Consider the following 27,993-nt stretch of genomic DNA (forward strand, 5'->3'; position numbering starts at 1 on the left):
ACAGACAATAGTAGCAGTCACAAATAGACCTATGGGTAATTTAGAGTGTCCAATTAATGTTGCATGTTTTTGGGATGCGGGAGGAAATCCCCTGCAGACAGGGGGAGAACATACAAATTCCATTAGGAGCGTCAGGATTGAACCCTGGACCCTAGAACTGTGAGGCCAACGTTTTACATTTACGTTTTACAACTGCATCACCACCAGGCTCCAAACTATTGAGGACTTGCATGCAATGCGAACTAGGTCCAGAGCAGGCAGGATTCTTTCTGATCCTCCACATCCTGGCCACCAGCTCTTCCAGCTCCTTCAGTCGGGAAAGCGCTACAGATCAATGAAAGTCAAAAGTAGCAGGCAGAACAGTTTTTTTCCCTCTGGCAATTTGGTAATTAAATTCTTGATCAGCGAACCGACTATTTTTCTGCCCTGCACCATGTTAGGACAGTCACTCACATCCTGCTGGTCCAATCCGTATTGGTAATATATTTTTTTATATTTTGTAGACCACAAGATTTGTCACATTATACGGGACAAGCCGAAAGGAAAAGAAGAAGAAGAAAATACTTCCCCCTTTGCACTTTGTGCACAATTGTCATTGCACTGGTCTATAACGGGAACCGCGAATCGGTGTCGGCACTCTGTACAAGCTTAACACAATGTGGGACGTCAACACATTTATCTCTTACCTGTTCTAAATGAAGAAGATTTTTTCCATCTTGCACGACTAATAAGGAATAGTTCCTATAAACAGAAATGTCTCCTACTCTTTGTTCTTGTTGCTATGTTGTTCTTTGTTCTGAATGTCATACCAGGGTAGCACCAAATGCCGGAGAAAAAAATCCTTGTGTGTTTTTACACACTTGGCCTATAAAGCTGATTCAGATTCTGATTCTGACACCCGGGCAGGCTTGAGCAGCCTGACGTGATAGGCTGGGTGGACCCGCATGGATCTCAGAAACTTCAGCTAAATGGTGACCAGCTTTACAACATTACCGATGGGGAAGCGTCCCAACAAATCCAGGACTCCACTCAAAGTAGAAGAGGTTTGGTCGAGAGCCAAACTCACTGACCAGCTCTGTAGTTTGTCTGTAGACCAGTGTCCACATCCTGTCTTCCATGGTCTTCCAGGACCGGCAGATGCGGTATAGTAGAATAACTTACAGTTCAAAACAGTGACTACAAATCCGGGTTGCCATTTGTCCTGAGCTATGTGACATCAATACACCTATGGGATGATACAGAAGCATATTCCACCTCCTTTTCCCTTATACCTTCGGGTCGCTGTGTAATTGTAAGGCAGTCAGCAGTATGGTGGTATTCGGGGTGTGTTCACAAAGCCAACTCTCCGCAAAGTAGTGGTCAGCAGCATGCAGACTCTCTACTGGTCCTTGTGTGGAGATGAAGAACGTACTTACAATATGAGTGCGAGTGATGAGTGATTTTACACACCCTTCTGTCCTCATGGGATAGCTTTATACTAGCATCTGTTTCTTCAAGCTGACGGCTAATGTTGAATCAGTGAAGCACAGGAAAACTAACATACTCGTTGCTCGGAGGACGTTTCCATAATCTTAAAAGACTACCCATAAATTCATGAGAAGACAGGCGACTGACATGTCAGATTGAACAATGCAAGGCAAGATAAAATGGTCATTTTTTAAAATAGATTCCGCTTCATTGTGCGGTTCCAAGACAGTTGACATGAGGCAAGTGTTCGTCTCTAGATGCTTTAAAAAAAAAAAAAGTTAAAAAAAAATGCATCTCCTCTTCTGTCTTATTTTTCAGAATGACTATTTATTGCAAAGTCCAGCCCCTTTTGGAAATTCCACATCGATGTTAGTGTGGACTGAACTGAAATCTCGGTCAAGATTTGAAGCTGTGAAATGCAATAAAGACATTTGACACACAAGGTAGAGTGACTTGCCGTTGTGCTCAAAAAAAAAATATATATGAGCTCTCCCACTCTGGTAGAAAAATGTCCTGTGTTCAACCACTTACAGTATTTTCATTTAACTGTGCACCTTGAGAGCAAAATTGACAAATAATTTTCTCCAAAGATCATGATCTGACTGGGAAAGCTCGAGTTATTTGCATTCAACGCCCATGCCGTGTTAACATTTCCTGCTATGGTCACTTGACTTCTGTGAGGTTGTCCTCCTCAGGGTTAACTCCCATCTCTTATATTGGACAGCTGAGCGGTGGGAACAATAAAGTCACTCTTTCCCAGTCAGTGTTGCACTCCCCCCCCCTTTTCACGCTCCCTCTGCACATGCCTGCCCAGTCCCATCTCAGTCACCCATCGATGCAATCATAAATTCAACAAAAGGGTGCGCACCCATAGTAAAAAAAGAACAACTTTGATATGCTTTCGTACCTTCACGAAAGCCACATACAGTTTCCCTGATTTTCGAGTCAGTTTTTGGGATGGGAATTATACTCAGAGTACTATACACATGAAATTACGTGAATTTAAAAAGACACAACATTATGTCCAGCAGTAGTATGCATTTTATCAATTTAATCCAGAACTTCACTGAAACTACAAACCCACAATTCTTAATGAAATTGGGATGTTGTGTAAAATGTACAGAAAAACAGAATGTAATGATTTGCAAACGCTTTCTAACCTATGATCAATTGAATGCTCAAACTAATGTTTTATTTATCACAAATATTCGCTCATTTTCAAATTGATGCCTGCTGCACATTCTAAAAAAAAAAAAAATCTTACCACTTTACCACTGTGTTGCATCTCGTTCCTTTTAACAAAACTCAATGGGTTTCGGAACTGAGGACACAGATTTTTTAATCTTTGCACGTGGATTTTTATTTTCTTTGTCCGGATTGCGAGTTGGCCAGTCAAGTACTTGGACTTTTTTTTTTTTTACTACAAAGCAACACTATTGTAATGTGCAGAATAAGGCCTAGCCTTCTGTCTTGCTGAAATCAGCAGGGATGTGCCAGGAAAGATATTGCTTAGAAGCCATCATATGTACGCAGTATTAATGGTGCCTTCATGGATGTGCAAGTTACTCATGAAATGGGCACTAACACGTGTTCATACCATCCCAGATTTTCAGTCCTAAACATTTGGTCTTAGAATCGCTCCTGCAGCTCTACAGACAGTATCCATCCATCCATCAATCCATCCATCCATTTTTTTTACCGCTTTTCCGGGTTGGGGCGCAGGGGAAGTAGCTTCAGCAGGCATACCCAGACTTCCCTTTCTCCAGCCACTTCTTCCAGCTCTTCCAGAGGGATCCCGAGGTGTTCCAAAGCTAGCCGACAGACATAGTCTCTCTAGGGTATCATGGGTCGTCCTTGGGGTTTCCTTCCGGTGGGACATGCCCGGAACACCTCATCACGGACACGTCCAGGAGGGATCCGAATCAGATAGCCGAGCCACCTCATCTGGCTCCTCTCAATGCGGAGGAGCACTGAGCCCCTCCCGGATGACCGAGCTTCTCACCCTATCTCTAAGGGAGAGCCCTGACACCCTGTGGAGGAAACTCATTTCGGCCGCTTGTATCCGGGATCTTGTTCTTTCGGTCACGACTCACAGCTCGTGCGCATTAGGTGAGGGTAGAAATGTAGATCGACTGGTAAATTGAGAGCTTCGCCTTTCAATTTAGCTCCCTCTTTACCACAACCTATCTATACAAAGTCTGCATCACTGCAGATGCTGACCCAATCCGTCTGTCAATCTCCTGCTCCATTCTTCCCTCACTTGTGAACAAGACCCCAACATACTTGAACTCCTCCAATTGGGGCAGGATCTCATCCCCGACCCGGAGAGGGCACGCCACCCTTTTGAGGGTGACTGAGGACCATGGTCTCAGATTTGGAGAGGCTGATTCTCATCCCAGCTGCTTCACACTAGGCTGTGAACCGCTCCAGTGAGAGCAGGTGATCACGGCTTGATGAAGCCAACAGAACCACATCATCTGCAAAGAGCAGAGATGTGATGCTGAGGCCAACAAAATGGACAGAAACTCTATGCCTCAGCTGCACCTAGAGATTCTGTCCATAAAAGTTATGAACAAAATCAGTGACAAAGGGCAGGCTTGGTGGAGTCCAACTCTCACCGGAAACGAGTCCGACTTGTTGCCAGCAATGTGGACCAAATTCTGACAGATGTCGTACAGGGACCGAACAGCTCGTATCAGGATGTTCGGTACCCCACACTCCTGAAGACCCCCCCGCACAAGACTCCCCGAGGGACATGGTCGAACGCAGGTCCACAAAACACATGTAGACTATTTTTTTCAAATTTATTAGCAGCCTAGTTCTAGTCTTCCTTGTAAAACAAACAACTCACTGAAGCTTGTGACAATAAAGACACATCTGCAAATCTACGGTCACAGCAGGCATGGATAGAATATGCAGGCAAGACTGCTGTCCATAGGTTAGATTGGCTGTAGGTATGAGACCCAAAAAAAAAAAAAAAAAAACCAACAACAACAAATGAATAAAAGAACCAGGATAGATTTAATATTGTTTTGCTTTTGCGCAAGTTGAGATACATTGTAAACATTTACAAGATACAAAAAAGGCAGAGGACCTGTCAGACATGGTAGATCAGAAAATAGCATTTCCAAAAGGTACTCACTTGTGCAGAATGTTTCCAATAATGAGGGGCCACTGTTTGCTTTGGGTTTATTTTCCTCATTGAAGTGTTAGAAGACATAAAACGCCATCTGCTGACTCACCACTGGATGATGTGTTAACATTTACAAATACATTTAGCCTAAAGCCAAAACTTAAGGAGTTTCCAAGTAGTTGTGTAATGTAATAAAAATAAAAAAATAAGAATACAGAAATCCAATACAAGGGTATTTTTGTGTTAACACTGATGCTAGATCATGTTCTAAGAATTCATAAAAGGAAGATCTTTGGCATCAATAAATTATTTTAAAAATGCAATAGTCTCCACTCACCAACTTTCACGCAATAGACATTTGACAGCTCACTACTTAGACTAAAAGATTGCTGTGCTCTTAATGGCTCCAGAGGGAGATCATTGCCACACTATCCTTGATGAAGGAATGTGCAAGTGCTGGAATATTCTATGCTTTGTTGATTAAGATACACTGGTGTATTAATTTGAGGGTGGAATTTTACAGCCAGTCTAATTCCTCAACACAGACAACACCCTGGAAAATGCACACTATTCATGCTCCTGGCTGCAAGTGAGACTGGCATTGAATGTTTTCACAGTGACATAAATCATGCAAGATGGGGCAATATTTTTCAAAGGCAACATGGGTAATTACTTACTCTGAAGATTTACTTGCCTCTTTCCGATGAACAAAACGTGCATTTGTTAAAAACACCCCCTTCTATATACAGCAGAGTACACCACTGCATGGTAGCACCTGCAAGTGGGAGTCATGGCTGGGAGTACCATCTCCATGGCCATGGAGGTCATCATCTGGGCCTCTTGCTGGGTGGTTGGTGGGCAGCAAATAAGACCTGGGGTGAGGCTGCCTCCAGTTAGAGCCTACCTGGATAACCTCACCACGCTTACCACAACCGAGGCCTGTATTGCTAGATTGTGAGAAAAGCTCCAGGAAAACATCAAGCTGGCATGCATGAAGATCAAACCGAGTAAATCCAGAAGCATCTCCATTGTTAAGGGAATCACCGCCTTCACATTGGTGAAAAAACAATTCCAAAATTCTCCAAGAAGGCTGTGAAGCGCTTAGGCCAGTGGTACAATGGCTTTCTTAAAGGTCAAGTGTCATCCCTATAAACATTCTAAAATAGATATCGTAATGAAAAATACATATAACATTATTCACTTCAATGTCTATACGAAAAAATAAATATGAGCGGAGAGACCGTCATACGCAAAGTTGCCATATTGGCTGCATCTCCTGTCCGTGACGTCACCCCGGACATTCTCCATTGAAAACGTGCCCCTTCTGACACGGAAGCTCTTTTCAAAGAAGAGAACATCACACAACCGAGTGAAGTTACCTGGGCAATATTACGCCATTGTTTCCAGCCATATTCAGATGATATGCGATCCCGGCAAAACCGCCTCCCATCTGATCCACTTCCACAGCGGAAATGAGCCCCTCCGGTCGACACGACTCCCCAGAAAGCTACAGTCTACCCTAGCTAACTTGACTACACCATGCATTAATGGCCTGTCACAGGACAGTCGTGATTGAGGCAATGACTTCATGACACCGGAAAAAAGTAGCTGTGTCAACCAAGTCTAATGAATAGCTTCTTTTAACACATTTGACCGTTTCTGAGGCACAATGTGTGCCAGTGAGCAACTTTCAAAACTTGGTCAATTAAAATAGTTTACAGTATTGTTCAAAATAATAGCAGTCCAGTGTGACTAACCAGATTAATCCACATTTTTAGGATTTTTTTTTATTGCCACATGTCAAACAAGTTACCAGTAGATGCAGTAGATTCTCAGAAAACCAACAAGACTCAGCATTCACGATAAACACACTCTTAAGGGTGTCCAATTGGGCAATTTGTTGAAATGGGTGTTCAAATAATAGCAGTGTTGCATTCAATCAGTGAGGCCATCAATTTTGTGAAAAATAGGTGTGAATCAGGTGGCCTCTATTTAAAGATGAAGCCAGCACCCGTCAACATCCATTTCTCGTTGAAAGCCTGAGGAAAAGGGATTGTTCAAGACATTGTTCATAAGAACAGCGAACTTTGATTAAAATTTTGATTGGAGAGGGGAAACCCAATAGGGGTCCAAAAAATTATAGGCTGTTCAGCTAAAATGATCTCTAATGCCTTAAAATGGAGAGCAAAAACAGAGAAACATGACAGAAAACGGAAGACAACCATCACAATGGATTTTAGAATAACCTGAATGGCAAAGGCTCAACCAATGATCAGCTCAAGGATGATCAAAGACAGTCTGGAGTTACACTGAAGAAAATAAGTATTTGAACACCCTGCTATATTGCAAGTTATTCCACTTAGAAATTGAATTTTCATCGTAGGTGCATGTCCACTGTGAGAGAGAATCTAAAAAGAAAAACCCAGAAATCACAATGTATGATTTTTTAACGATTTATTTATTTGATACATCTGCAAACAAGTGTTTGAATAACTGAGAAAACCAATGTTAAAATTTGATAATATTTAGCCTTTGTTTGCAATTATAGAGGTCAAACGTTTCCTGAAGTTGTTCACCAGGTTTGTAGACACTACAGGAGGGATTTTTGGCCCACTAATCTACACAGATCTTCTCTAGATCAGACAGGTTTCTGGCCTGTCGCTGAGAAACACAGACTTTCAGCTCCCTCCAAAGATTTTGTATTGGGTTTAGGTCTGGCTGAGCCATGGCAGAACCTTGATATGCTTCTTACGGAGCAATTTCTTAGTTTTCCTGGTGTACGTGTGTTGAAAAACCCAGCCACAACCCATCTTCAATGCTCTGACTGAGGGAAAGAGGTTGTTCCCCAAACTCTCACAATACATGGCCGGGTCATCCTCGCCTTAATACAGTGCAGTCGTCCTGTCCCATGTACAGAAAAACACCCCCAAAGCATGATGCTACCACTCCCATGCTTCACAGTAGGGATGGTGTTCTTTGGATGGAACTCATCATTCGTCTTCCTCCAAATACGGTTGGTGTAATTATGACCAAAAAGTTCAATTTTGCTCTATCTGCCCACAAAACCTTTTCCCATGACTCCTCTATAGTATCTAAATGGTCATTAGCAAACTTAAGACGGGCCTTGACATGTGCTGGTTTAAGCAGGGGAACCTTCTGTGCCATGCATGATTTCAAACCATGACGTCTTAGTGTATTACCAACATTCACCTTGGAAATGGTGGTCCCAGCTCTTTTCAGGTCACTGACCAAGTCCTGTCATGTAGTCCTGGACTGATTCTTCACCTTTCTAAGGATCATTGAGACCCCACGAGGTGATATCTTGCATGGGCCTCCACTTCGATTGAGATTGACCATCATGTTTAGCTTCTTTCATTTTCTAAGGATTACTCCAACAGTGGAGCTTTTTTCACCAAGCTGCTTGGCAATTTTCTCCGTAGCCCTTTTTCCACGAATGTGTAGTTGTACAATTTTGTTTCTGGCGTCTTTAGACAGCTCTTTGGTCTTGGCCATGTTACAAGTTTGAGTCTTACTGAATGTCTGGCGTGGACAGGTGTCTTTATAAAGCGAACAACCTCACACAGGTGCATCTGATTCAGGATAATACATGGAGTGGAGCTGGAATTTTAAAGGCGGACTAACGGGTCTTTCAGCGTCAGAATTCTAGCCGATAGACAGGTGCTCAAATAGTTATTTGCAGCTGTATCACACAAGTAAATACGCAAAAAAAACATACATTGTGATTTCTGGATTTTTCCTTTTAAGATTATCTCTCTCTCACAGTGGACATGCACCTACGATGAAAATGTCAGACCCCTCCATGATTTCTAAGTGGGAGAACTTGGAATATAGTAGGGTTATCAAATACTTCTTTTCTTCATTGTACCTGTAAGTACTGTGACCGTGAGAAGGCGTCTGTGTGAAGCTAACCAATAGAGCTGACGTCACCATTTTCACGGCGCCATATTGCCAGTCAAACAGAGCTAATCGACATTGTAGAAGACATTGAACCGGAGGAGATTATTCACAATACCCGAAACGTGTTGTGCTATTGGTTGTTACAACAGACGAGACAGATATTCAAAGAGATCATTCTATGAAATACCAGCTGAAAAGACCAGAAAATATCAATGGATTTCAGCAATTAAACATGATGGATGGAATACACATACGCCTGTGTAGCGATTGGTTCATTTCAGGTAGGAATTATTCTTCTCAATCTCAAATTAGCAAAAAGTATTTAGAATGCCAAATTGGGTCATTTGAGCCACTGTCGCAGATGTTTATGGAGGTTAAGTGTGACCGCAATAGCGTCCATATATGTTACATGGAGACGACTCCATCTTCTTTTTTTAATGAATGCGAGTTTGTATAAAAGCTGGAATCATTTATTTAAATATTGTTATTTGTATTGAATACTAGCTGAAAAGATCAATGGAATCCGGCTAAGTTTAACGTGTCGCCGAACACACTTCCACGTTCACAAGCCGTTAAAACCGTCACTATGTGGGATTTATTCCTGAGGAGAACAGATCCAGCAACAAAGTATTCGTATGCGTTCAGACTTTTATACGCTTTCAAACTTTTCCATGTAAATCTCGACAACTTTCCACATCCATGTGTATATCCAGTTGTCCAAGACAAGCGGAAGCGAATTAACAGTCCAATTTCCTGTTGGCGAAAAAAATCAATTTCGTTATTAAATACGGGTCCTCTATGCCGAGCTTATCTAATTTTTCCAAGTACTGTCGTTTATTTTCATCTTTTAAATGTCTGATGGTATTGGACAAGACTCTGGGCGTCGTGCTACAAGACATACATCCGTGTCGTCTCTAACTGACTTAGAATTGAGCAATGCTTCGCTTGACCGGCAATATGGCGAGGTCAACAAAAATAATGTGATTTTATGACATAGGTGCATGAGCTCTATTTTCAAGAATCCCCTGAAAAGTCCCTCTGTTAATAAAAGCCATATGCAGAAGAGGCTACAATTTGCCAAAGAATAAAACACCTGGCCTAAAGAAATATGGAGGAAGATTTTGTGGACCGATGAGAGTAAAATTGTTCTTTTTGAGCCCAGGAGTCGTAGAAAGTTAGTGAGATGACTCCCAAACTCTGAATTGAAGCCATAGTACACAGTGAAGACGGTGAAGCATTGTGTTGCAAGCCTCATGATATGGGTATGCCACACAGATGTGAAGCAGTTATAAAAAAACTGTGGTCATACAAGTAAATATTAGTTTAGTGAGTCAAAGGATTGGTAAATCCTAGAAGAGAAAACATTTTGTACAAAATAGTTTTACGTTTGTAAACTCAAAGGGAGACTGCTTTTTTTTTTAAACACACCCTTTTCAACAAATTGCTCACTTGCAAAGCCTTGAGAGTGTGTATATCATAATTGCTGGGTCTTGTTGGGTTTCTGAGAATCTACTGCACCTACTGCTAACTCGTTTGACATGTACCAATAAAAACTATACTGAAAACAAGGATTAATATGGTTAGTCACATTTGACTGCTGTTACTTTGAACACTACTGTACATTAACATTGCTGTTTATTTTTTGCATTTATTTTTTTTTACATACATCAACCCCTAATCTCTGACCTACAGTCACTTGTTTTGACCTAAATCCTACTCTCCTTGACTTCAGCCTTCGGGTCACACCTTCAACTAAACCATCTACTCTGGCAAAATGTACAGTCTCCAAAATATCTTGATCATTCAGCACTAGGCGGTGTCAAGGAAGGAGTGAGAAACAATGAGGAGACTAGTGAGCAGGGGGTCAGTGTTGTCAAATATGCCATAGCAGCTGGCAACAATGGTTCAATGGTTTCTTTTTAGGGTCTTCATGCCTGAGAGGTGCCGACCATTTTGAATAAACATGAGGGCATATAGGGAACAGGCGTAATGATATCAGTGGTGTCTCAACTGGTCCATCACAAGGACTCTATACTGGAAAATGCCAGTAGTGTGTCGGAAGGGGTCTGCCTCAACTGTCTTTCCACAGAGAATGTCCAACTTTTGTTTAGTTATACAGGGCCGCTGCATGTCTTGGTTATTCTTAGTTGTGTAAAATACCCACAGTAAGCTTGGAATCTTTGTTTTGGTGATTTATGGAAATGCAACATGGCCAAGAGAACATCAAGACATTTACAAAGCTTTAGTTTGAAAATAGGCCTCAGTCTGAGCAAAACATTTTCATTATCATAATCTTGAATAAATCTTGATTTACAGTAGGCCACTTTAAATTGAATGAAAAAATGAAAATTGATGAATTCATCTGTTTCTTATTTCACAAACAAAATATGAATCAGAATACAGTGTTAATGATAGAGGTGGCACATACCACATTTTGGTGAAAAATGGGTTTAGTCCTCCTTTACATTCACCAAGTTATGCCTTAGGTTGGTCTAAAACAGGGGTGTCAAACATACGCCCCTGGGGCCAGAACCGGCCCGCATGGAGGTTCGATCAGGCCCGCAGGATTATTTCATCCATCATTTCAACCATTTTCTTTTGCCACTTATCCCCACGAGGGTCACGGGTAGTGCTGGAGCCTATCCCACCTGTCAACTGGCAGGAGGTGGGGCACACCCTAAACTGGTTGCCAGCCACTCGCAGGGCACATACAGGCAAACAGTCGCACTCACACCTCGGAGCAATTTAGAGTGTCCAATTCATGTTATGTGTTTTTGGAATGTGGGAGGAAACTGGAGTGCCTGGAGAAAACCCACGCAGGCACGGGGAGAACATGCAAACTCCACCCAGGCGGGACCGAGACTGAACCCGGGTCCTCAGAACTGTCAGGCCAACGCTTTACCAGCTGAGTCACTGTGTCGCCCCAGGATAATTTAAAAGTGAAAAAATGCATAAAAGACATGGACTAAATATTTTTAATAAGATGAAATTCATGGATTGCACTATTTTGATCAGAGAAGAAGACAACAGCAGTCTCAGCCTGTCACTGAGGCAGACCCACCACAGCAGACGGTATCAATGCGCCATCTACTGCTTGTTACGATTTTTTTTTTTTTTTTACACTGATCTCGACCTCTCCCCTACACCCTCATTAGCCAAAATGTCATTATCCAAATGGAGAAAAGTAGATACGGAGAGTAGAATTTTCAATGAAAAATGGACCACGTCCTATTTATTCATAGAAATGCATGGAAAACCTTTGTGCTTGGTGTGTTTGCAACAAGTTTCAGTATTGAAGGAATATAATATTCGACTCCACTACGAGACTCTTCACAACGAAAAATATGACGGCTTGCAAGGAGAACTAAGAAGAGGTAAGTTCAACGAATTGCAGGCAGGTCTGAGGAAACAGAAGTCAACTTTCATCCAGAGCTGACAAGTCAGTGAAGCTGCGGTAAAAGCCAGCTACCTAATTGCAAGCAAAATAGAATTAGCATCAAAGCCATATTCAGACGGTGACTTTGTTAAACGATGCATGATGAAGGCGCCTGAACTTGTGTGTCTGTGTCGCGAAAAGCTTTTGCCAATATTAGCCTGATGAGGAATACTATAGCAGAGAGGATTTCGGACCTATCAGCAGATTTAAACGGAAAGTCAAGTCATTTATTGCATTTTCTGTTGCAATTGACGAGAGCACTGACATCACAGACGTGGCACAACTGGCATTATTATTTATATTTCGCTCACCTTTCACAGTTAAAGCTTATGATCTGCCGGTCGAAATCCAGCTAGAAATAATTGTTTACGATGCAGTTTGAATGCCAAATTTGCCTCCGTAGGTCTGGACAAATTTTTATCAGTATCTACTCCCAGGGTACCTCTAATTAACAGCCCTGGCTGCTAAAATTTTGTGCATGTTTGGGACAATCTACCTCTGTGAACAAATTTTCTCAGTAATGAATGTCAATAATTCAAAAATGCGTTCAAGGTTCACAAAGAAGTACTTAAATATTCTGAAAGTGGCAGCTAGTTAGGACATGGCACTTGGTATTGATGCACTTGTACAGGCAAAAAAATGCCAAGTATCACAGACAAAAACAAGTCTAGACTAGACTAACGCCTTTAAAATACTGCCTTAGATACAGTTTGCATTGAAAAATTACAGCTTTGTGAAGTTGAATCCTTACTGTGGTGATTGAAAAAATGTGCAATTTAGTCAGCAACTTCATGACAAAAAAATATAGTGGAGTTCTACCGTGAATGCAACTCCATGAATTTTCAGTATGTATTGTATGTGTATGTGTGTTTCATGTATGAAGTTTACACATTTACAGGACATGTGAAAACTTTCTTCTTTACACATTTAATATGCCTCTCCTTAGTTTGTAAGGTGGAGGCAGGGATTAAATTTAAAATTTATATGCACGTGTAAAAGATTTAAAAATTAATTTCTTTATAAATCTCATTTAATCTTAAAGTGCATTATTATATTTTTCAATACCTATTACTTGTTAAAGTTTTGTGCCTTTGTACAATCAGTGGGATCAGTTGCAATGCATAAATGTGAATGATAAAAGTAAATTGCACATTTGTAGAAGGAAATCTGAGGTGTTTCATGAACTGTTTTATAAAAGGAATATTCATTCAATTTCAACATTTTCCTAATGTTCTTGTGGTTCATTACACCAAAACAAAGGAAAGACATTATATTTTGGTTATTTATAGCAGAGTATGGTATAAATTTAATGGTCCGGCCCACTTGACATCTACTGAGGCCGTATGTGGCCCACAATGTGAAATGAGTTTGACACCCCTGGTCGAAAAGGTGGAATTCAACTCCAGTGGTCCGCTTTGCATTCACCCTAAAATACAAAATACTGAACTGAAGGTGGAATTGTTTGCGGCCATCCCTGTTCATATCACTGGTTAGGAAACAAACTGTAGAGTAAATGTCAATGGACACATCCAGGAAGGTGAGGAGAGTACATATAGGCAAGAAAGCAGGAAAAAAACCAACTACCAAATATTAAAATTCCAATCAGGCACAAAAGAGACAGCTCGGGGAAGGCCCCTGGGCGCCACGCCTCCCCATCTGTGAAGAAGACCAAGATGGCAACAAAGTCAACAGCAAAATGAGTCAATGTCTTTCTGTTCATTGATAGTTGAAGGATGAGCAGAATTCTCATTTGTTGCAATGTAAAGTCCTCCAACGTACTCAAATATAATGTTCCATACATTTGCTTTGGTCCAATGAGAATGTGTCGGTTCGTCCACTCTTTTAAACAAATACTACCTGCATTTGTCATTCTTGAAAACAGTGGAGAAGTCCATCAATTGTTCACAACAACATGTAATACCCTTCAAATTGTCATTATTTATTATTATTTTCAAGACCTCCAATCCTTTTTCCTCTCATTGATGCACCACACATTACCATTGCACATTTTCTCTTGGGCGCAGATATTTGAAAAAGAAAAAAAAAATAACTGACAAACAGTTCACTTGCAATCACCCAAATAAATCCATCTTGATTAAGAAGACAAAACATGATATGTGTCATAATACTTGGCAAAATGTTGAGTGACGCACGTCTACATAATTCGTCTTGTCTTGCTGTTTTATAGCAAGAGAGGATCTCTTTTGAATCATTATACCACGAGTTACTTTTTTCATCCGTTCATGGCAATGCTTCCATTCCTTCTACAATCTCATTGTTTTACAATCATTTTGACTGCTGCACAACATTTTAAAGACTATTTTTCCCAATTATACCCATGATTCGTTATTTCAGTGTGTGTAATGAAGCTGATCGTGAAACTGATGACATGGAACTGCTTAAAATAAATAATCAGGCATTATGTAAAGTACAGCAAGGGTGAAGGAAGTGTTTGTGATTTGTTTAAGTTGCAGCACACAGCATAAAGAAAATCTACTTTTGAAAGACTACAAATTATCCAAATACCAAATGCTATGAATCCATTTTAGCTCCACCCGTTTTTACACACACACACACACACAACACACACACACACACAACACACACACACACACACAACACACACACACACACACACACAAAACATTCAATTGCGAAGTTTTGTTGTTGTTGTTGTTGTTACTCACTGACCAGCAGTGCATTTCTCATTGAACTCAGGTAGACCGGCTGGTTAGTGTGTTGAGAAGATAAATAAAAACATCCTTTTTAGGTGCCTTTTGATTGCCACAATTTTAAATCAACTGCACGTGGACTGTGCATTTGTGGTCATACAAGAAATGTTTTGCAATGACTTCATTTGAGATGAAACAAATATAGTAATTGGAAATCTTAACTAGTATGCTGAGTGTTCACTGCATCTTAAATTAATGCACAATAAAAAATGTTTTAAAGTGCATCAATCAACAAAATCACTTAATTCCTCATTACTGTAATTGTGCAATCACATTTAAATTAAAATAAAACATATATGGTTTTGCCAAAACAGATTACTGCAATTTAGCAGATAGGATCCCTTAAGAAATATTACTGTCCAGCAGAAAGAAAAAAAAGTTACAATATTTTATTAGAAAATGTATTTCAGCAGTCTTGAACATCAGGCATTTTTGAGCTGTAAAAACTCAGTGTAAAAAGTATCAAATCTTATTTGCTATTCTGTTTTTGTTTATATAGTTTCAAAATGTACCATATGCTATGATTCATGTACAGTGCTTAACACATTATGTTGAAATATTGTACAAATATTAAACATGGCACCGTTGCTCCATTTTATAATTTTTTTTAGTGATTGTTAAATCCAGTATGTGGAAACTCCTTGATGCAAAGTTATATTTCAATGAGTTCTTTCTTAGTGTTCTCCCTTATCCTTTCAGAGAGAATAGTAACACAAATTACAATTTCTGATTAAGATATGAATTTGTTGGGACATTAGTGTGCAGGAAAAAATGTTGTCCAATGCTTGATTAATTTCCGACTTCCCCAGCTAAAATTTGCCTATTAAAAGGATAAGTAAGTTTAAAATTCCTAATTTCTGATCAAAATTCTAAAACAAGTGCTCACTGAAATAGAGTTTGCAATAAAGCACTTTAAGGCAATTCATCTCAATAGTCATGTAAATTTGTGCTCAGCATTATTGGCACCCATGAAGTTTAAAACCTAAATCTGGAACATCTGAAAAAAAATGAATCAAGTGATACACCATTTTCTCAAGGATACTTGTCTTTGGTACAAAAGAAGAAATTATAAACAATATTTTATGGACAGATGAAAAAAAATGGTCACTTTTTTGAAATAACAATGCACACGACCAACATGTTTCCACATGGTGCAATTAAGCCTTTACGCTGGAGGCTCCATAATGCTGTGGCGCTGTTTCGCTACACCTGTTACTGGAGCCCTCACAGGTATCATGAAATACAAAACTTATTTAAATATTTTTGAGTGATATGTCTTGGCAAGTGTAAGAAAACTGGTTTGAGGTGAAGATCATGGATCTTCCATTCCTCCAGCAAGACTAAAGTCCAAAAGTCCAAAGCAAGGGTTGGAAAAAAAAAAAAAGTTTTAAAATGGCCAGCAATGAGACATTTTCTTAATCCAATTGAAAATCTTTGGGCGGAGCTGAAATCTGCCATTTGGGAAAAGAACCCTATAAATTTTCAATTACTTCCTAGACAAACACTGAGGATATAAGCATAAAACCAACAGGGTGTGCAGCCAAAATTTTAAAAAGGGCTGCCAATGTTGCTGAACGTGCTCTATTTATTTCTCTTTGAAATTGCAATATCTAATTTGCCAGACAAAAAAAATAAAATTACTTAGGCTCTCCAATTAAAAGATCCTGATTTCATACGTTTGGTAGATTTCACACGAATACATTTAAGAATTGTTTATGACTATGTTATGTCAGTATTTGCTTCTATCACCGACTACTACACAATTTTTTTATGATTAAGTTGTTCCAGGTTTTCACATTTTTCAGTTTAGGACATTTAATTTATTTTGTGAAAAATGTGATTTACTTCAACCATAAATAAATAAAACATGGTGCAATCACATTTTGGGTGAAATGCAATGAAAGGTTGCGATTGGCTAACCACCAGTTCAGGTTTTCCCCACCTATCACCCAAAGATAGCTGGGATAGGCTCCAGCATGCCCACGACTTTAGTGAGGGTAAGTGGAATGGAAAATAGATGAAAGACTGATTGAATGCAATGAAAGAGCATACCTGCATGGATGTGTATATATAGTGTCTCCATTCCATTTTCTGTACCACTTATATTCACCAGGGTCAAAAGCGTGTTGGAGCCTATCCCAGCTATCTTCAGGTGGGTGAAAGACAGGTTCCACCCTGAACAAGTCGCCACCCATTCGCAGGGCACATATTAACAACCATTCACACTCACATTCACACTTAATTTAGGTCTTGCAGATCATGCATGTTTTGGGGGTGTGGGAGAAAACCTATGCAGGCATGGGAAGAACATGCACACTTCACACAGGCAGGGCTGGATTTGAACCCCAGTCCTCAGAACTGTGAAGCAAATATGCTAACAAGTTGAGAGATGACATTTACAGTAACTGGAACCAATGTAGTCAAACAAACAGACGAATAAAGTATAGTATTTATGAAATAGTTGTTTCTCTTTAGAATATGCAAACTCCAAACAATGTTGGCTCTATTCTGCAAATTAATAATAATTTTTAAATATTACAGTATTTAATACTCATTTATTCATTTGTAATTTTATGTATTAGATGTTTTAGTTATTTTTCCTGTACTAAAACATTTTAAATAAAAACAAGACTGATGATTCACAACACACTTTGTGACTAATTAAACTATCATGTCTTTTTCAGTTGTCAAAAATTTAAGAATGTTGAAAGAGTTTTTACTTTTATAATATAAATTGGTGGTAGATAAGAGATGTCAGAAGAAAGCAGAAATAATTATCTAAGGAAGTCATCAACCCAAGACGATAAACATAAAACACCAAAAAATAGATTTTTCTTTGCTTGATCAATGAAACTCAAACTCATTCTCAGCCAATCTAAGATATCCTTCTGTCTTCAGTAAGGGGCCTCTCGATTCAAACAATTGTTTCACCTTTATGATTTATGGCACATTTGAAAGATTTGGTTGGAGGAACAGTTTTCTCTCGATTTCGTACTTCCATTGCGATGAAATACAAAAAGGCACTTATTATCCATCACATACTGTGCAGGAAATATAGAAAACCGGCTTTCATACCATGTTTGAAGGTGGTCATTGTCAAATGTGGCCAAAACTTCTTTTTCACTCCCTCCTGCCAGTAAAACCCTTCACACTCTTTTTGTTTGTAAATATATCAGGAAACCAAAACTTAATGTGTCCTTTTGTCTCAGATTACAGTCATTCCTCAGTAACTGGCTATATTCAAGGATGTATTGTATTGCTTGTTGGAGACTGTGGGTAACATTCTTAAGGTATGATGTCACCCATCAAAAACAAAAAGGTTGTAGAATACGTGCGGCTTTTATTTTCTCCGCTCAAGGTAGTTTGATGGCACCCAGCCTTTACGGGGAAGGAGACTGTCCTGCACCTGGCAGTACCACCATCCATTGGGGTTTCTTTCTAGGACCTCGAGGCAGGTGCCCTCAGTGAAACCCATAGTTTCTTCATCACCTCGGTAATCAGCGATGGACACGTACACATCCCTATCAAGGTTATTTTTGATCAGCTGGCTCTTCTCTATGGGTTTAGGACGAACTGTGGAGACGGGGATACCATTGCGCTGGCTAAACCTGCCAAGGGGATCCTGGACATTGCTTGAGCTGAATCCACTAACCGAGGATCCCAGGTTGCAGCATTCAGCAGGTCTTGTCTGACTTTCAACGACCACATGTGGCCGCACAGTGCTGAAAGAGGCATTTCGACGGACACCGAGCGTGGCAGAACCAGAGCCATGGTGATCACTCCTACCAAGTGAATCATTTCGTCTCAGAGATCCTGTCATGTAATGTGTATCCTTAGCTGGCTGTGTCGATGTTACAAATACAGACTGGGGCCTCACTGCCACTTGGCGTACACCATTCCTCATTCGCACACTTCCATTAACCATCCCGGATGGCTTTGAAAAGCCACCAGGTGGCTTGGAAGGAATTGGTGGTGTATTCCTTCGCAATCCTTGATGCTGCTGGGTCAGACTCTGAATATTGATATTATTTACTGCCGTAACATTTTTTTCATTTTTCTCATGGCTATTGGGCTTACTACCACCACTACCATGTCCATCTGATTCCCATCTAGCAGCATCACCCATACGCTTGACAGGTTCCAGAAAGTATGAGGGAGCCCAACCCTCCTCAGAGCCCCAGCGCACATACCACCAGCCACTCTCTTGCTTCTCGAGAACTTCAACCTCGACCCCTGCTGGAAAGCTTATCTCACACTCTTGTACTTTCTTGTAGGCATCCAGGGAGTGGAAGAGACAGGATCCTTCTACATCAGAGTCGCTATAACCACTTTTTGAGTAAACAGATGAAAGATCTGATGTACTGCGTGAACACATAGTTTCCTCGGCTGAGACAACAGAGACAGTTTCCGAGTCTTCTCCTCGAGAAGGCTTGGGTCTATGTCGCAACTGACTTATTGGCCTCAGCTGGCGTCTCAAAGAGCTGATGTCCATCCTCTCAGGACTCTGAGGCTCTGATTTATTCAGGAATGGTTTAGGTCTGACAGAGGGCTTTGGTCTTGTCGAAGGGCTCTGACCAATTCTCTTCTCCACTTCCCCGCTAAGACCTGTGCATTTCTTGGCGCCTCGAATCAAATCATCTGATGAGGAATGGGGACTGTTCTCCTGAGACCAAAAGTGAATGTCTCTATGTCTACCAAGAGTCTGGCTTCTCTTATTCATCTCCAGGGTGATTGTTTTTGTGGGCTGACCAGGCATTGATGAAGATCCAGAGGGTTTGCGGGGAACTGTAGAGGAAAGGTAGGTCCTTGGAGAGTTGGGTTCACTGGACACTTCAGCTGTTTTTCCTTCAATCACATTACTAGTGCAAAACCCATCATTTTCAGAGATACATTCCGCTTTAGTAACATCTTTGACAGATCTAAATGAAGCCCTTCGATGGGTGAAAACTGGTGATTCTTTGTTGACAGTAGGGGAACCTTTACTTGAAGGTGGAGAACTGCGATACTTGTTGCTGACTAAATTGCTAATCTTAACATCGAGGGAATGCTCATCTTTGAGGGGATCTGTATCCAAGTCACCTTCACAGCCAATTGCAGGAACATCATATTCAGGTTCCTCACATACAGATCTTTTTAGAGAATCTTTTACTTTTGGAGAGGATGTGGTAGGAGGAGGACTCTCCTCAGAATCAGGCTTTTTTACAGGTGGGGCTGGGGGTGGGACTTTGGGCCTGGTCAGAGTGCTGGTTCTACGACTGAGGTTAGGCTTCTTGCGTTTGTCGATGTAGGAGCATGGAGCCCAGCCCTCCATCTCTCCAATCTGCACATACCACCAACCTCCAGGGTTCTTCTCTATTACCTACACAACAAAGAAACAAACTTTAAAACTGTACAATGAGATTTTCTACATCCATCTAGTTTTCATGCTATCTATTCGGGCTTCCACAGTACAGTCTGCATGGTAAAATATACTCTTATGGACCGTGTGTTTTCAAAGAGATCTGTGTGTGCATGCTTGTTATGTATTCACCCACTGACTTTAAAGTGTGTGACCATAAAACCACTTGCATGAGCAGGGGATTTCAGAGACAGATATTTGAAGAACCATTGGTTCAGTCAAATCCTCAGCATGGATTCATTTCAATTTCACCATTGAATACGAAGATGAGGGTGTGAATAACTTTGAGAGACATTTTGCTGTCTAAAAGCGTTGCAGAAAATTATGTCAATTACTTTTGAGGAAACACAAACAATGGAAAAAAAAAAAGTGTACTCATATACTCATATCAGGCTTGATGAATACACTGTACATTGGGAGCATTCATTGCTAAAGATTTGCAGCCATTTCTGTGGTCAAAGATGTGGTGTTTGGTTACGTTACGGGGAAATCCACTGGTTAGCAATGTATCCAATAGGTCATGGAATATGTGCTCTATTTTGACAATGTGATGTTAAATCCTCTCTCCTTTAATAGTGTTTTGAGAAGATTTTTATCGACAATTACGAATTTTCAGGGGCCCTCCCATTTTCGTGATTCACATGACCGACGTGCGTGGATGTGACGTGTACCGTGCCGCAATAAAGGCTCGATTACATGGGAGACCATTTATGCCCAGGATTTATCCTCATCTGATGAAGAAATAGCTGTATCGTTTGATCGGGAAGATGGAGGAATACTTTCATACACAGCCGTGAGCAGTGGCGATGACTCCTATAGCGTTGTCGCTATGAACACTTGGCCCACATCGCTTTTTGATCCTTTGATGTCGGCTCTTCCTCCACAATGCGGAGGAAAAATGAGTGAGTGACACGTGTTATGTGGGGGACAGACACCCCAAACCCTCCTTGCTGGCTCCAGTAGAGCCGTGAGCGGCACCGTGTTTGTCGATGTAGGAGTCATCAGCAACGCTCACAGCTGTGTATGGAAGTATTCCTCCGTCTTCCCGATCAACCGAGCGGGCGAGCCGCTCACTGCTGTATATGGAAGTATTCCTCCATCTTCCCGATCAACCGATACTACTATTTCTTCATCAGACAAGGATAAATCCGAGAAATCAGCGCTGGGCAATAAATGGTGTCCCATGTAATCGAGCCTTTATTGTGGCATGGTACACGTCACATCCGCGCAATGTAGGTCATGTGAGTCACGGCAGCGCCCCTGAAAATTTATAATTGTCAATGAAAATCTTCTCAAAACACTTACAATAGAGTTTTTAACATCACATTGTCAAAATAGAATACATATTACATGACCTATTGGATACATTGTCAATGCAAACCAGTGGATTTCCCCTTTGATGAAAATGCTCGACCCACATTATGTTAAGGGTGGGTTGATTGGTCATGCCTGTAGAGTGGGAAGCAAGCATGAACAATTGACACATGCTAAATTCAACTGTCAGAAGTTTGTAAGAAGAGGTTTTTTTCACATTTTTGTATATTTCAACTGCCTTATCTTGTGTATGAAATTAGTCAACACAAATCACACTGCCAAATGTGTTTTTTTAACAAGCAAAATGAGGATAACTATCAGAGAAAACATTTTGTCTAAGCACCAAATGTGAAAATGTACCAAACCGGGAGTTACTTCATATTATCGGTGGTTATATGAAAAGCTCGAAGATATTAGACAACATCAGATAAAAATATATACATATTTATAGCTTTCTGGACTGTCTTACATTAGATAATCCTTATCTTTTAAGATGTGTCTCTGGATATAGATTGTTGTATGCAAAAACATCAAACAAAATGACAATTGTTGCTTTTCTATTGGTTCAACTATTCTATTCATCAGTGTAATATCTAGCAATCTCGCATAATCTGTGCGCACTGACTGACTCATTTCAGTGACAAATCGTGTGTTTATGGCCTCTCACATCTGCCTTTTGTCCTCCACGGAAGCTGATGCCATCAGAAATGGAGGACTGGAAATCTGCAATGGTGTAATATTCTGCTTCCACAGCAGGGGGCTCTGGTGGCTTCGGCAACTGCAACCCCTTAAACGCAAAGAACACAAACTCACTGTCTGAGTTAAAAACACCATTAAATCTATATCCATTCAGTGAATAAAAGCAAATACAAAAAAAAGATAATCAAAATTCTCAGAAAATTCATTGTTTTGATTCATAAAAACCATGCAAATTTCATGGTTCCAGTCAGTGCTAGCTAAGGGGCTCGTACCCATGCACACTGTTCTGATACTATTTGGAGGTCATATTCACACCTATGAGCAAGTATTACTCTTCAATTAACTTATAATGTTTGTGACGGGAAAAAGGCCTCACCCAACATGGGAAACCCGGAGCATCTAAATGTGAGTCAGACATGCTAACTAGTACATGGTACAATTCCACACTGGAGGACACGTTTTGTGTAATTTCTTACCAAATTGGTCTCTCGCCTTGGAGGAGGTTTTTGTCTCAGATTGGGAGACCCTAAAAAAACATGATAAAAAGGACTCAAAAGTTCTGAAACAACATTCACTGCAAAAATCAAATTATGAACGAGTAATTTTTATAGGTGAGCGGCATGCAAATACAGATGAAACAAAAAAAATAAATACTCTCACAGGTTAGGTTTCATTTGGTAGAGACCCAATGAAGCTTACCTACAGTGTCAAAACCTTTAAAGAGGGAAAATAACTGAAGATAAATGCTCATATTCAAAAATCTAATCCATACTACATAAATGACAGACATTCTGGCTTTTGTTGTTAACGTTACAATACAACAAATTCTCACCAATTTCAACTCTTTGTGGCGCTACTCTGGCAACAGCTGGGGACCCTGATTCACCTCTGGCTTTGGCTTCGTTTCGGGCAGAGCTCGCTGCTGCTATTCCCAGACATGGACTGTTGGTATCACGGCCTGCGCTCAGCCTCCTGCCAGTCTCAGCATTGATCTCAGAGCTAAAGGGCATGGGCAAGCTGATTTCACTCTTCGAGATGTGGCGCTCCGGTGTGGTGCTACCGTCGCCATCTGTCTGGATATCCTTTTCACTGACTGACTTCTTTTGTAAAAGGCTGCTGATCTCCATGATGTTGCCAATGATTTCCACAGGGCCTGACAGTGTCTTCTTACGAGGGGAGAAGTCTTCTTTTAGCTTTTTTAAGTAGGAGGCAGGGGCCCATCCTTCTTTCTCTAAATATCTGAGGGCAAAAGGGTGGAATTAATCGCACAAAGGACCATTAGGGCCACACAGCAAGGAAAAAAAGTTAAATTGCCCCCCCCCCCAAAAAAAAAAATAGTAACGGCTTGAGGAAAAAAAATGGTCTGAGAAAAAAGTTGAAATATGAGGGAAAATATGCAATGTTGAAAGAATAAAGTTGTAATTAAAAATGAGTGAAAGTCAAAATCCACACACAAACCCAAACACAACCAGTGAGACGAGCAGCTGCTGTCTATTAAGATTTTCCGTCATCGTGTTTCTGTTCCTACTCTATGAGGCATGCATTACATTTAATGGAATCCTCACCATGAAACTGTAAATCAACACGTTTTATGGTAAATGACTTTGTTCTGTAAATATCTGATCAGCAATGTGAATTAATTGCAAATATAAAACCCAATGAACATTTGACCTCAGCTGTTTTGTTTTGAGTCATCCACTGTAAATGATAAAAATGTATTTTAAGATTTGTTATTGCCATATATGTTTCATGTTCGACCTTTTAATTGAAAAAAAAAAGTTGTAAATGGACACTTCACTGAAACGATTTGTTACTCACCCACGAGCTGAAAAATTCTCCCAAGCGCTGTTTTTGTGCTATTTTGAAATGGCCACATGAAAGCCTCAAAACCCTGTCTAATACCCTTACGATGCCACAAGATGGTGTCAATTTTGACCAAGAAACAATTACAAACATTTTTAAGGGAGTGTCCGTTTTTAGCAGTTTGTATAACTGTGTAGTACTGTACAATGACTGTGTGCTGCCTTATTCACTGCAGAAAAAAACAGTCCATCTTTCTAACATGCAAATGATTCATCATCCAATTTCAGAGCCACTTATCCTTACAAGGGTTGCGGGAGTGCTTGAGCCTATCCTAGGTGTGATCGGGTAGGTAGCAGGGTACATACACCCTCGCCAATCGCAGGGCACATAGAGACAAATGACCATTCGCACACGCAATCATACCAAAGGACGATTTTGAGTCTCCACTGAATAAAAGTAATATATTCAAGTTTGAAGATGATTACACAAGCATTCTCAACAGATGTTACGTTTCTATGTAGGTCGGCGTGTTGCCAACTATAATGCAGACAGCTGACAGCATCTGTAGCTAAATTGCATACACAGAGCAATGAAAGAGGAGAAGAGAGAAGAACTAGCAGTCTGAGTACTGCCACACCATAACTATGTTGATTTGCTCTATGTGCAACCAGCTTTATAGAACTTTGTGAATATTATTGTGATGTACATTTAAGAATTGTACTGTACATCAGAACAAACATTTTGAATGTGAACCCATACATATGTTAATATTTCTCTTATAGCAAGGAGGCGCTCACCTGATGTACCACCAGCCTTCTAGGTTTTTTTGAAGAACCTCCACTGTGACTCCTTTCTCGAAACTGACTTCATCCTTTCCTTGACTGGTATAAGGCTGTATTGTTATATATTTCTCCTCTGAAAGTAAATCAGTATTGAGGAAGAGGGAGAACAAAAAGGAGAAAATGAAATCCAATGCTGCATTTAATTTTCATTGGCTAATTTATATAGTCATCTCCAATATTAATTAAAGATGGAAACAAAACTACAACCCCAATTCCAATGAAGTTGAGACATTGTGTTCAATACATATACAAACAGAATACACCCCTCCACCCATTTTCCAAGCCACCTATCCTTACAATGGCCACAGGAGTGCTGGAGCCTATCCCAGCAAACTTTGGGGGAAAGGCAGACTACACCAATACAATGATTGCCAAATCCTCTTCAACCTATATTAAACTCAATACACTACAAAGGCAGGCTATTTAATTGATAAAGTTCGTTTTTAGCAAATAATCTAACTTAGAATTGAATGGGTGCAACAGGTTCCAAAAAAGATGGGCTAGGGTCACGTTTACCACTGTTACATCACCTTTTTTTCTTACAACATTCAATTAAATTTTTCTTTGAAGGTGGAATTCTTTCCCATTCTTGGTCGATGTACAGCTTCAGCTGTTCAACACTTTTCGGGGTCTCTGTTGTCGTATTTTACATTTCACAATGCCCCACACATTTTCAAAGAGAGAGAGGTCTGGACTGCAGGCAGGCCAGGCTAGAACCCGTACCGGAGGACACAACGTCCACAGTTTCCAAAAACAATTTAAAATGTTGACTCCCTGGACCAAGGAAAACATTTCCTCTTTGCATTAATCAATCTTAAATTAGCCAGTGGATTTCTGAGTGTTGTTGATAAATAGCTTTTGCTTTGCATAGAAGAGTTTTAAGTCGCATTTACGGATGTAGCGCCGAACTGTATTTACTGACATTGGTTATCTGAAGAGTTCCTGCCCCCATGTGGCACGTTGATGTTGGTTTTTGATGCAGTGCCTCATGAGGTGGTCAAAGGTCATGGGAATACAATGTTGGTTTTCGGCCTTGACGTTTTACAAACAGTGATTTTTCCATATTCTCTGAACCTTTTGATGATACAAGGTGTCCCAAAAAATGTATACACACTTTAAATAATGATTTTAGTAAATTCTTTTACATGTTAAAAAATGTTTGAATTATTATAAATATCAAGTTTACAATTATTTAAAGTGTTTATATATTTTTTGGGACACCCTGTATTATAGACTGTAGATGATGAAATCTCAAAATTCCTTGCAATTGTACATTGAGGAAACACTGTTCAACTATTTTCTCATGCATTTCTTCTTCAAGAAGTGCACTTCTCCCAATATTTGCTTGTGAATGACGGAGTAATTCTGGGAAGTTCCTTTTACAGTGAAGAAAATAAGTATTTGAACACCCTGCTATATGCAAGTTTTCCACTTAGAAATCATGGAGGGGTCTGAAATTTTCATCATAGGTGCATGTCCACTGTGAGAGAGATAATCCAAAACAAAAATCCAAAATCACAATGTATAAATTAACAATTTGTGTGATACAGCGGAAAAAAAGTATTTGAACACCTGTCAACCAGTGAGATTTCTGACCCTGAAAGAACTGTTAGTCCGCCTTAAAAGTGCACCTCCACTCCATGTATTATCCTGAATCAGATGCACCTGTGTGAGGTCGTTAACTGCATAAAGACACCTGTCCACCCCATACAATCAGTATGACCCAAACTTGTAACATGGCCAAAGTCAACGTCAAGACACCAGAGACAAAATTGTACAACTCCACATGGCTGGAAAGCGCTGCAGAGAAATTACCAAGCAGCTTGGTGAAAAAAGGTTCACTGTTGGAATAATCATTAGAAAATGGGAGAAGCTAAAGATGATGTTCAATCTCAAACGGAGTGGAGCCCCATGCAAGATATCACCTCGTATAGTCTCAATGATCATTAGAAAGGTGAGGAATCAACCAAGGACTACACAACAAGACTTGGTCAGTGACCTGAAAAGAGCTGGGACCAACGTTTCCAAGGCGACTGTTGGTAATACATTAAGACGTCATGGTTAGAAATCATGCATGGCATGGAAGGTTCCTCTGCTTAAACCAGCACATGTCAAGGCCTGTCTTAAGTTTGCCAATGACCATTTGGATGATAAAGAGGAGTCCTGGGAGAAAGCTTTGTGGTCAGATGAGACCAAAATTGAACTTTTTGGTCATAATTCCACTAACTGTGTTTGGAGGAAGACGAATGATGAGTTCCATCCCAAGACCACCATCCCTACTCTGAAGCATGGGGGTGGTAGCATCATGCTTTGGGGGTATTTTTCTGCACATGGGACATGATGACTGCACTGTATTAAGGAGAGGATGACCGCGGCCATGTATTGTGAGATTTTGGGGAGAAACCTCTTTCCCTCTGTCAGAGCATTGAAGATGGGTCGTGGCTGGGTCTTTCAACGTGAGAATGATCCAAAGCACACAGCCTGGAAAACCAAGGAGTGGCTCCGTAAGAAGCATATCAAGGTTCTGGCGTGGTCTAACCAGTCTCCAGACTGAAACCCAATAGAAAATCTTTGGAGAGAACTGAAACTCCGTGTTTCTCAGCGACAGCCCAGAAACTTGTCGAATCAAGAGAAGATCTGTGTGGAGGAGTGGGCCAAAATCCCTCTTGCAGTGTGTGCAAACCTGGTGAACAAGTACAGGAAATGTTTGACTTCTAATTACATAAAAATGCTACTGTACCAAATATTATCATTGGTTTTCTCAGGTGTTCAAATACTTATTTGCAGCTGTATCACACAAATAATTCCTGAAAAAAATCATACATTATGATTTCTGGATTTTTCTTTTTAGATTATCTCTCTCACAATGGACATGCACCTATGAGGAACATTTTAGACCCCTCTATGATTTCTAAGTGGGAGAACTTGCAATATAGCAGGGTGTTCAAATACTTATTTTCTTCACTGTAAATCCAATCAAGGCACCCATCTGTTCCCAATTTGCCTGTTCCCCTGTGGGATGTTCCAAAGAGGTGTTTGGAGTTTGGTGTCTGGAGGAAGCAGAGGAAGAGGCCAGACAAAGATAAATTGCCCTTCCAGGCAGTGGGGCAGAGAGATGACTGGTGGCAGCACATTGGATTTTTACTGTGAATAATATTATAGTAGGCATGGAGGAAACATACTTTAAATATGAGATGTGATGACTTCAGTGATAAATATCTGCAATATAATGAGTGATTTAAAAAGGAAGA

The 27,993-nt window shown here is 40.3% G+C and overlaps 1 protein-coding gene across 13 annotated transcripts in view; it reads right to left on the reverse strand.

Annotated features, from left to right (window-relative positions):
• Window positions 1–15,060: 15,060 nt before the first annotated feature.
• sh3pxd2aa (SH3 and PX domains 2Aa) overlaps window positions 15,061–27,993 on the reverse strand; it is a 169,641-nt gene continuing 156,708 nt past the window's right edge. For all 13 annotated transcript variants that reach the window (XM_061829127.1, XM_061829123.1, XM_061829122.1 and 10 more), the window contains 5 exons: window positions 24,698–24,815; window positions 22,930–23,336; window positions 22,574–22,623; window positions 22,066–22,185; window positions 15,061–20,045 (listed from right to left, as the gene is read on the reverse strand). In XM_061829127.1, the coding sequence (XP_061685111.1) occupies window positions 18,027–20,045; window positions 22,066–22,185; window positions 22,574–22,623; window positions 22,930–23,336; window positions 24,698–24,815 (2,714 nt within the window). In that variant the 3' untranslated portion in view covers window positions 15,061–18,026. The remainder of the gene's footprint in view (window positions 20,046–22,065; window positions 22,186–22,573; window positions 22,624–22,929; window positions 23,337–24,697; window positions 24,816–27,993) is intronic.

This window comes from Syngnathoides biaculeatus, chromosome 9, assembly GCF_019802595.1.
Source record: "Syngnathoides biaculeatus isolate LvHL_M chromosome 9, ASM1980259v1, whole genome shotgun sequence".
Classification (NCBI taxonomy): Eukaryota; Metazoa; Chordata; class Actinopteri; order Syngnathiformes; family Syngnathidae; genus Syngnathoides; species Syngnathoides biaculeatus.